We start from the raw sequence: 11,658 nt of genomic DNA, 5'->3' as shown, positions 1-11,658 counted from the left end.
CCCGCTTATCACCCTCACCCCTCAAAACACCTCCAAACTACTCACCCCTGTGCTGCTGTGTACTCTTGCAGTCTGTCCAAGCAGGCATTGGTATTAGAATAGGAGCATTAGCATGCAGCATGCACTTATCTAACAGGAGACCGTGGCTTAAAAACTCCCCATCAGCCTGGCCGCCATCTTTCTTGGAGCTCTGCTGAAAACTGAGGGTCTTCCTTCCCAGTCCTCCATTCACAAGTGTTCACAAGTGTTCCCCCTTTCGTTCACAAGTGTTCCCGCTGCATCTCTGAAGGTACTCCCTGCCTGCTCCTGCTTTCCCCCTTTATCCTTAACAGGTGTTTCCACCCAGTAAACCTTTTGTACGTGTCTGCTGCTATAAGGACAGTACGTCAAGGCTGTATATTGTCACCCTGCTTATTTAACTTATATGCAGAGTACATCGTGAGAAATGCTGGACTGGAAGAAACACAAGCTGGAATCAAGATTGCTGGGAGAAATATCAATCACCTCAGATATGCAGATAATACCACTCTTATGGCAGAAAGTGAAGAAGGAACTAAAAAGCCTCTTGATGAAAGTGAAAGAAGAGAGTGAAAAAGTTGGCTTAAAGCTCAACATTCAGAAAACGAAGATCATGGCATCTGGTCCCATCACTTCATGGGAAACAGTGGAAACAGTGTCAGACTATTTTGGGGGGCTCCAAAATCACTGCAGATGGTGACTGCAGCCATGAAATTAAAAGACGCTTACTCCTTGGAAGGAAAGCTATGATCAACCTAGATAGCGTACTCAAAAGCAGAGACATTACTTTGACAACAAAGGTCCGTCTAGTCAAGGCTATGGTTTTTCCTGTGGTCATGTATGGATGTGAGAGTTGGACTGTGAAGAAGGCTGAGTGCCGAAGAATTGATGCTTTTGAACTGTGGTGTTGGAGAAGACTCTTGAGAGTCCCTTGCACTGCAAGGAGATCCAACCAGTCCATTCTGCAGGAGATCAACCCTGGGATTTCTTTGGAAGGAATGATGCTAAAGCTGAAACTCCAGTACTTTGGCCACCTCATGCGAAGAGTTGACTCATTGGAAAAGGCTCTGATGCTGGGAGGGATTGGGGGCAGGAGGAGAAGGGGACGACAGAGGATGAGATGGCTGGATGGCATCACTGACTGGATGGACGTGAATCTGAGTGAACTCCAGGAGTTGGTGATGGAGAGGGAGGCCTGGCGTGCTGTGATTCATGGGGTCGCAAAGAGTCGGACACAACTGAGCGGCTGAACTGAACTGACTGAACTTATGTAAATAAAATGCCAACCAGCTGGAAGATACAATTGCAATCACTGTTTCCACCTTAAGGTTCTGGGTTGGAATTGAAGTTGCATAAGATTTACCAGTTTCATAAAGGAAATAACAGCATCGTGAAAAAAAGCACATCATTGAGAGTTTAATCCAGAATTAAAATTTGGACTATTAATTAGCTGGGAGAGTAGCATTGACTTATACACAATACCATGTGTAAAATAAATAGTTAGTGGGAAACTGCTGTATAGCACAAGGAGCTCAATTCTATGCTCTGTGATGATCTAGAGGGGTGGGGTGGGGAGGTGGGGTGAGAGGGAGGCTCAGGAGGGAGAAGATATATGTATACATATAACTGTTACCTGTTTCTGTACATCAGAAATTAACACGACATTGTAAAGCAATTATCGTCCAATAATAAAAATTTTAAAATATATGCAAAAACATTCAGGCTATTTCCAAATATCAGTGGTTCATCAATTCAAAGTGCTGAAAGGACTATAGAAGAAAATTCCATGGTAAAAGAGTTCAGATTTTAAGTGTGCACCAAAAAGAGTGATGAAAATGACAAGCAGGAATGGCCTGCAAAGGTTAGAGAGTCTTACAAACTTCTTGTAAAGTCAAGGTCCCTGCTCCATAATTCCTGCTTCTCTTACAAAATAGTGAATGGATGCCCTCTTTGACTTCCCGCCTTCTCTCTAACGTCTGAATGTGAGACTTACATCATCTCCACTTCCTTCCTCTAGCTAGGCTCTGAAGTAGTCCATCTTCCCAGGACAGAACAAAAAGTGATGCTATTTTAAGAATGCAACTCAGTGGTCTCCTGACTGGTAACCAAGTGACAGGAATTCCCCCTCCCAAGCCCTCTGGGGCATTTACTGTGCACAGAAGATTACCTTCAACACTTGTGAAGAGCATCTATTTTGAGAGAGGTAGAAAGCTGATGAAGGAAGTTTTAGAATTGACAAGATACTAAGTTTATATCTGTTTTTATGAAGATCTCCTGGAGAAGCAAATTGCAACCTACTCCAGTATTCTTGCCTGGAAAATTCCATGGACAGAGGAGCCTGGCGTACTACAGTCCATGGGGTCACAAAGAGTCGGACATGACTGGGCACACGCACACACATACGCATACACATACCTAAAGAGCTCAGATATGAAATTAAAGCTCTCACAAAACATATTTCGAATACAATTTAGCTGAATGTACTTCAAATGCAATTGAGCTTAGAACTGATACCTTTGATGGAATTTAAACCGTGAATGAAAATTTAAAGAATCATAGTGCTTGAATGGGAACACGAGTAGATTTTTTTTTTAAATAAAAATCCTAATCTTCTGTGACGCATATAGACTGCAAACATATGCTGGAGATGCCAGTCAATGGTTTGCATCTCCAACCCTTCTTCTTAAGAGAACCTGCCTCTCATCCTGGCTCCTGCTCAAGAGGCAGACCTGGGTAACTATATTTGTATCTAGCAGCTGGACCCCTTTTCACACCTAATAGATCTGGAATGAGCATCTGATCTGAGCTGGGTTAGTCCATTTCCCAACACTAGGAATTTGAAATTGAAACACTAATAGTAAATCTATGAAGTACCACAATGCACAACCAACTGGAAACTGGGACAAACCAAATACATTGTACTTAGTCAAGAGCAGAGGAACCAAGAGAAAGTGGAGAAAGCCATTCTAGAGAGACATGCAGGAAAATGAATAAAAACATATCCCACAGTGGTTACCAGCAGGGACTTGAGTTGAATTCCAGCCAAAATGAATTATTATTCTGATTTTCAATAGAAGCTACTACATTTTACAGTATGTTAGCTTAAGGATAATTTACTTAGATAACTTAGTATCTTAGACTTGTAACAAACTGATTCCCAGATATTCCTTGGATACCTAAATCATTTCTAAGATATGACACTGAAACATTGATCACTAAGCATGATTTTCTGTGTATACCATTTCACTTTGTATTTTAAACGCTATAAAGAGATTATTTGTGTCTGTTAAATGAATATGCTTACTTTTGCCACTTTGCGAAGCCTTATAAAGGATGTGTGTGGCTGCAGAAAGTTGTGTTCTGTGTATTCATAAGCTCTGATAGTTTGCTAAAATGTAGATCATACAGTTCACAATGACTTACCCTTTAGTTTTCTGGAAAATAAAATTTCTTTGGTTAAAAGTTACGATTAAAGCAAATGCTTGGGATCACATACTTAGGAGCAATAGTTTCAGAGAAATACAACTGTGCACATGCTTTTGTTTTTTGAGGAAAATAGTTTTTTCCTAAAGCACCCATTCTCAGGGTTTTGGGTCTACGAGCTCCTTAGCACCACATTTCCACCAGCAACGTATGACTGATTCATTTTCTTGGTATGCTCACTGGCATTTGGTGTTGTCATTGTTTTCAATTTTAGCCATTCTGTTAGGTGTGAAGTAATACCTCATTGTGGTTTTAATTTGCACTTTTCTATGACTAATGCTTTTGAACAGCTTTAATGTGCTAATTTGCCGTCTGTATGCCTTCTTCAGAGAAATGTCTCTTCATTTATTTTTCCCATGTTTTCCACAGACTGCTTGCTTTTCTTCCTGTTGAACTTTGAGAGTTCTTTATGTATTCGATACTCATCGTTTGTTTGACATGTTTGTAAATATTTTTCTCCCACTCTGCAACTTGCCATCTCCTTGACAGTCTCTTACAGAGCAAAAGCTTTCAATTTTTTATTCAATTTATTAATTTTTCCTTCTACTGATCATGCGTTCGGTGTCAAAGATAAAGAACTCTATGCCCAACCCTAGATCCCTAGCATTTTCCCCTAAAATTTTTTAGTTTTCTGTTTTACATTAAGTCTACTATCTATTTTGAGTTAATTTTTGCACAAAGTGTGAGACTTAGGTCAAGGTTGCTTCTCCCCCCACCCCATGAAGATTTCTCCAGGACCATTTGTTGAAAAACCTCTGCACTGAGTCCACATGTTCATTGTTAATTTGTAGAAATAGTTGATTTTTGAATGCTTATTCTTTACCTTGAAAACTTTCAGAATCCACTTATTAGGCCTTTGGATTTTTCTGGCAGATTTCTTGCAATTTTCTACGTAGATAATCGTGTCACTGGCAAATGGAGAGTTTTATTTTTCCTTTCCAGCACTCACACAGGGGTGTGAGCAGGATCTTTGCCTGTTTCTGATCTTAGAGGAAAAACATTCAGTCTCACGAAGTATCATGTTGGGTTGTAGGTATTTCAGATGTTCTTTATCAAGTGGAGGAAGTCTCCCTATATACTTTTTTTTGTGTGTGTGAGTTTTTATTATGAAAAGATGTTGAAACTTTCTCAAATGCTTTTTCTGCATTGCTTGATATAATCAAGTGAGTTTTCTTCTCTACCCTGTTAATATGTCAGATAACATCAATTTTCAAATATTGAACTATTTTTTCATCTCTGGAATAAATTATATTTGCACAGTTCTTTTTACACATTGCATAATTGTATTCGTTAATATTTTGTTAAGGATATTTACATCTATATTCATTAAGATATTGGTCTTTCATTTTCTTTTATACAGTATCCTTGGTTTGGTACGAGGGTTACAGTAGCTTCGTAAAATGATTTGGGAAGTGCATCCTTTTCTATATTTTGGGAGGAGATTGTATAAAATTTCTGTAGAATTGTGTAGAAATATATGATAGAAATCACCAATGAAACCATCTGGGTTTGGATATTTCTTTTGGGGAGCTTTTAGGTTATGAATTTAATTTCCTAAATAGTTGTAACACTATTCAAATTATCTACTTCATATTGTCTGTTATTTTTCAAAAAAGTGGTATTTAATTTGTCAAATTTATGCTTGTAGCATTCCCTTTATCTTTTTGATGTTTTCAATGTAACCATGGGTTCTGTTTAATTCCTAATATTGATGATTTGTTTTCTTTGTTAGTTTTCCAAACATTTTGTCAATTTTATCCTGTCAAGAACCAGTTCCTTGTCTTATTTTGTCTAAGTTTTTCTGATTTTAATTTCAGTGATTTCTGTTCTTGCCTTTATTTTTTCCTTTCTTCTGCTTACTTTGAATTTATTTTGCTCTTCTTTTTCTAGGCTTCTGAAATGGAAGCTTAGATTTGAGACTATTCCCCTTTTATGAAAGTAAGCATTCAAGTAAGAAGGAAAAAAAATTTTTTTTTTACAAGGGAGGAAATGCACAGAGAACTTGAATTTTTAACTTGTTAATAGCAGGGGCGGAGGGGTGGGGGAAAGGCAATTTTAAATGATGGCATAAATACATGTACAAACACCAAGCAGACACAGAGTCACCCACTGATATGACCTGGTGACCAAACATGAGGGAGATGCATTGGAACTTTACTTAATACTTTTCTTTAATTGAAATCCCCTCATGTGGCAAATGACCTAAGTAAGAGAATTCTGAAAAAGATGTATATGTGATCATCGGTATCTAGTGTTGGAAACGCCCATTCTTAAGATACTCACAAACTCTATTGTTGTCATGTAGTAACCAGACTTACTTTCCTAGGCTTTCACAAAATAAAATGAGCATGGGATAAAGACAGGCTCAGCATATTCCTCCTGTGTTCTTGATAAACCTAATAAAATCCTTTTTGTTACCATTCAAGGCCAAAATGTTGAAAGAGTCCTAGCTCTTTGGCATCGTTTGTCCTCTGGCAAGTATCTGTTTGCTCCACTCTGTTCAGCACAGCACATACCGTTCTAGCACACTAAATCCAGTGGAGAGAATTTTCGGTGTAGACAACAGGTATTTGCATATTTGAGATAAACTATCATGACGTTACATTATAGTATTTATTTCTGGGAACATGTTTAAAGAAGTATTTCCTTCTAGTGTTTTCATGACACTATTTCCTTTACCCTCCTCCTTATTAAAAAAAAACACACAGTGGATGATCCTTCTCTGACCCTTAGGCTTATGATCCTTCAGTATCAGAATACCTAACACTTGAACCCAGAGCTCAGTATCTACCAGGCACTGTATTAAACACCCTGCATACTCGATCTCATTTAATTCTTATGACGTTATTATGTTATAATTAGGTTAATATAACTATTATCTTATGATTATTATAATTATTATAGTTCTTTCAACATTATTATAAGAATGTTATCCAAATATAAAATTTGAATAATATAATAAAAAGATGAGGAAAAGACTGACTTCAAAGAAGTTAAGTAATTTGCCTGAATTCACACAAATATTAAGTTCTCGTACCTACATGAAATTCCAGACTTGCCTGACTCTCCAACCTACTCTAACTACACTAATCTTATATAATGCTATCAATTTCAGAACCAGCTGGAAGTTTTAGCCCGTCAGCATTTGAAGAACAATAGACCTTTGTCCTTTGGCCACTAAATGGGCACTACTGTCTGCCACTCAGTTAATGTCCCTATAACCTCAGTTTTCAAACATTGTCTTTTCTGTAGTTCCTTGCTTCCTTCCTCCCTGCTCCTAGACCTTGCTCAAAATGTTTTTCTGTCCCTGTGGTTAGATTACTGGGTTCAAAAATTCTGTTTCCTCTTCCTCCTTTCTTTTAAGTATCTTTCCTCCGTAATTACCTCCACAGGATTCTCATACAGCTTTCATATGCTCACATGAGAAACTCACTCATAGTATAAATGTCTATGTTAAGAAAGACAGGTGTCCTTTTAGAGGTAATTTTATTGTTTGTCTTGCTACTTGTTTTTCTTAAATTATTGTCAGCCTTCAAGATTCATCTATTTACATATTCAGTATATTTTTAGGGTTTCTAAACCAAGATCCAAGATATTTACCTGTAGAGTGAAGAAATACTCTGAATATTAAATAAATGTTATATGCTTTCTTCTTAATGTCAATATTAAATATCTGTTCATAAGTATTTGTTCAGTGTCTGTATGTCAGTGTCTGTTACCCTAGACATTAACTTTTTACTTCCACATCATCTTTTTCTGGTAAAAGTGTTTTTTAAATATAAAAAATAAGTTTCTTGATATAGTAATACCCAGATTCACTTTAGAAAAAAATAAAAATACAAACTAAAAAGAATTAGGAAATATATACCAACAACAATCACTTTCAATACTTTTATGATTATCCTTCCAATGTTTCATTCATGTTTTTCAACTTAAGTTTTTTCAGTTAACACTATATAATAAACACTCTTCTGCATTAATGGTTGTTGAAGATAAATAATAGTTCACTGTGTGGGTGTACAACAGCTTTAAAATCACACTTTCTATGTTGGACTCACTACTGCTGGCTTTTTGTAGTAACAGGTGAAGACCACAACAAACATCATTTGTGTATTTTTCTGTTCATATATCCTTAGATGGTTCCTTATAGTCTCACAAACAGTATTTCTAATGGGCTGGGGGGCATTTTTCCAGATCTCAACTTAAAAATTATCATTTGATCAGTTAAAAGTTTACAGGCTATAGATTCAAAGGAGAGCTCTTGTTTGAAATTCAACATAATCAACAGTTTGCTCAAATCTTAACTCTTGAAAAGTGTGTCTCCGCCATTCAATACATACTGATAGAATACTGGATATGGGGATACAAAGATGAATAAGAGCCTGTGCAGGGCAGATAACAATTCACAGCAGTACGATTTTCTATTGAGTAGAACAGGATGTTCTTGATAATCTGCAGCAGATCCGTGCGCAAGACCCACAGGCTATGTTGAGGACAGTGGAAGGCGTAACCACTGGAGATTATTCGAAGTATTTCTTAAGGAGAAAGAAATGCACAGCAGTCTGTACATTTTAATATTTAGTGGTTGAGCAAAAGATACAGCCCATGGCCTCTCTTATCTACCTATTATCTATGACTCTTATCTATGACTCTCATTCACATGGTGATGGGCGGTTTGCTTATGTTTAGCATGTAAATTCAGAGAAAATATCGTTTAACTCTGTAAGAGAAGTAGAAGGAATTTAGAAATGATTCTTATAGCTAACGTGTAGACAAAAATATATTACACTAACGGGCCCTTTTGTTTAGACAACAAAACCTAAGAGACGTCAACTGGGATAACTAAACCATCTTCAAGACATTGGCGTCACACCTATGAGCGGCGGCAGCGAAAGTGTTAAGGCCTGCACAGGCCTCTATACTGCAGTAGGCGGCGCAAAACCTGGGCAAGCTTTCTGGGAGTGCCGCAGATCCCTGCCAAGCAGAGCAGACCAGGCGCCGGTGGACCGTGAGCCGTTAAGAACGCCTGGAAGACAGCGCTCGCGTCATGCCGGGAAGACGACGCACAAACCTACGTCTCCAATCTCTCCCTCGAGGCCCCGCCCATTCCTTACCCAAGAGCTCTCTGGGGCCTCGAAGGAGGCGTGGCCCAGGGCAAAGGGGAGAATGCGCATGCGCACTCGGAGCCCAGTCATGTAGCCAACTATCAATCTCGCGAGTGTTGATAGTCGGTGGCGTAGGTAGCAGACCTGAGTGCTGGCGAGATAGATGATATCTACCAGAGGAAGAAGGGGAGGCAGCTAAGCCAGTTCCCAGTCTCTGTCCCTCCTTTGCTTTCCTTTTTTTTCCCCTCAACCCTCCGCCCTCCTGTGAATCAGCCCTCCTTCCCTGACCTCAGTGACCCGAGTGGCCCCGCCCACTCTCGTCGACGTGATTCCCGCCGTGGGGTAAAGCGCCGGTCGAACCCGGAGCCCCGCGGAAGAGGAGGGCGACCAGAGGGGGAGGTTGCTGGGCCTGGTTTGGGCTCGTCGCCGAGCCGCGGCGCAGGGGGCTTTTGGGTAGTCCTCTCGCTTCTCCATCTGCTCGTTGCGACGCAGCCACCCAGGCCTAGGCCTCCTCCTCCTCCTCCCTGCCGGACCCGGCCTCTGGCAGCAGCGGGTGACGCAGACGGAACATCATGTCGTCCGCGGCCGACCCTCCGCCACCCCCGCCTCCCGAGAGCGCGCCTTCCAAGCCCGCAGCCTCGGCCGCCGGCAGCGGGAGCAACAGCAGCAACAAAGGCGGCCCCGAGGGCGTCGCAGCCCAGGCGGCTCCCTCCGTGGCCAGCGCCGGCCCCGCGGACTCGGAGATGGAGGTGAGGGCGGCTCGTGGTGTGGAAAGAGGGCAGGATGGGGAGGAGGAACTGGTTCCCTCGCCTCTGTACTAGTGATGAGACGCAGAGCCAAACTTCACCCCTTCGCACTCCAACTCGGCCTCAGACCGTTTGGGTCGGAAATGATGCTCTCACCCTTGCGCTTAAGCTATCCAGGCAACCTCAAGTGGATTTCTGGCACTTCACGTTTAAATTATTTGTCTCTTTGGCGAACCTTGCCAAATCCTCGAACGCTCTTATTAGACACATGTTCTTGATTACTGAGGCCGAGTGAGGATCTACCCTTTTTTTTTTTTTTTTTTTAAAGCTGGACTCCCATAATTCCCTCGCTCATCTCTGAATCTCGATTTTACTTTCCGCTAAACTTGGGGAGAGGGCGAGGGACATTTCCCTCTAGGTACGGGGGTAGACAGGCGGGGTGGGGAAGGCATTTAAAAGCAGCGCATCCGAGGACTTGGGCCTCCTTTTCTTCATCCCGTTCTTTGCGGGGGCGGTATCTGTTTCGCAGAAACAATGGCGAGGGCTGGATGGCCGAGGGCGCAGTGGGGATAAGCGGGGCACAGCTGCTCCCTCGGAGGGAGAGGAGGCTCCTCCCAGGCACTGTTCCGTGGGGAAGGGAAGCGACCAAGGCTGCAGCAGCTGTCTTGAACCCCCATTTCATTTTGTGGGGGGAGTGATGGATGGATGGATGAATGAATTAGTGAGGGGCGGTTAGTTGGCTTACAGACCAGCGCATCTCCTCTTTGGGGGCCTTGGCCTTATTTTGAAAATTGGTACCGTTCTCTATGGCTCCCTACCTTCTGGGCTGGGGCTAGTGGGTCAGGGAATGGTAACAGTACTGCGAGGGTGGAGAGATTGGGGAACTGCCAGGCGGGTCTTTTGGGTGTGCTCCAAGGTTTTGCGATGTCTGGGAACAAAGTGTTGCTTGCTCCTTCCAATTTTATTCTTGGCCTTCGATCTGTTTTGAGATATTTTATAGTCGCAACCCAGAGATTTCTGGAATTTTTCCATCCTTGGATAGATTGAGCAAAGGTAATACTCTGAAAGGGAATGTTGCTGCAGAATTAACACGATAAGGAAATGGTAGGGCAGTTTACCATAGAGCATTTGGCTCAGTAGTTTTATTTGGGTGCTGTACTAGGTCATAAGTCAGTTCAGTGGAGTCCTACTCTGTGTAACCAGCGGCCTTATCTAGGGTGAGGTAACGTGTTACTAGTTTTTGAAAGAACTTTAAAGGTAAGGGTGGGTTTTGGTGGAATAGGACCTCTGGTATTCTATAGCTTTCAGCGACTTGAAATTTGTTTTCAGTTCATGTCAGTGTTGCGTGTTTTCTTTTTCTTTAGGTTTTAAATGATTGTTTTGAATTGCTAGGGTTAACTTGGATTCCCGCTTCCTTGTTTAAGGGGGTTTGAAAGTTTGACACTGAAAGCAGTTGTGTTAAATACGCAGTTCTCAGGGCTTCCCAGGTGGCGCTAGCGGTAAAGAACCCGCCTGCCAGTGCAAGAGACAAAAGAGACGCGGGTTCGATCCCTGGGTTGGGAAGATCCCCTGGAGGGGAGGCATGGCAACCCACTCCAGTGTTCTTGCCTGAAGAATCCCATGGACGGAAGAGCCTGGCGCGCTACAAAGAGCCTGGCTAGGTGGCAGAGTCAGACAAAGCTGAAGCGACTGAGCACGCACCGCACTTCTTTGCAAATTGCTGTCCACTGTTGTCAGCCTCTCAAAAGAGGCTATCATTCGAATTTTGGAGTAGCAACCAAAGTCTCAGTCTCACTAGAAGTGTTAAGGAAATATCAGAAAGCGGAATAATTTAAAGCCTAAACTAAATGTTTTGCCTTTCAGTTGCTGTTTTTAAGGTAAAGTGGAATTAGAGTTTAACTATGAATAGTAATGTTGTAACAAGTACCGGCTGTCAGTAGTATTTTTGCCAGATGGGGAAATTGAGTCTTCTTCTAAGTAGAATCTGTGATAGAACCCACATCTGGCTCTGAAGCTGACCCTTCCCCGAATATCTTTCCCTGTCATATTTTTACCAAAAATGTGTTGTTTAGCAATTTCATTTATTGAAAAATGGCTTCATTATTTTTCCTCTTCTCAGGATAGTAACATCAGTGATTTTATCTTTTACCAGTCTTTTCACTGACTAGTTTTTGTTTTTTTTTTCTTCATATTATAGTATGGTTTTTTTTGTTTGTTTTTAAGCTGCATTTTTCCAAAATCATTTATTTTCTGACAAAGCCCACTTTCCTAGGAACATTAGTTAGCTTTCCTATGTATTAGGTTAT

The 11,658-nt window shown here is 41.2% G+C and overlaps 1 protein-coding gene across 1 annotated transcript in view; it reads left to right on the top strand.

Annotated features, from left to right (window-relative positions):
• Positions 1-8,941: 8,941 nt before the first annotated feature.
• SMARCA5 (SWI/SNF related, matrix associated, actin dependent regulator of chromatin, subfamily a, member 5) overlaps positions 8,942-11,658 on the top strand; it is a 35,527-nt gene continuing 32,810 nt past the window's right edge. Inside the window, exon 1 of the mRNA XM_052654313.1 lies at positions 8,942-9,355. Coding sequence (XP_052510273.1) covers positions 9,179-9,355 — 177 coding nt within the window. The 5' untranslated portion in view covers positions 8,942-9,178. The remainder of the gene's footprint in view (positions 9,356-11,658) is intronic.

This window comes from Budorcas taxicolor, chromosome 17, assembly GCF_023091745.1.
Source record: "Budorcas taxicolor isolate Tak-1 chromosome 17, Takin1.1, whole genome shotgun sequence".
Classification (NCBI taxonomy): domain Eukaryota; kingdom Metazoa; phylum Chordata; class Mammalia; order Artiodactyla; family Bovidae; genus Budorcas; species Budorcas taxicolor.
The sequence above is the reverse complement of the archived record's forward strand: the minus strand, read 5'-3'. Positions and strand labels throughout refer to the sequence as shown.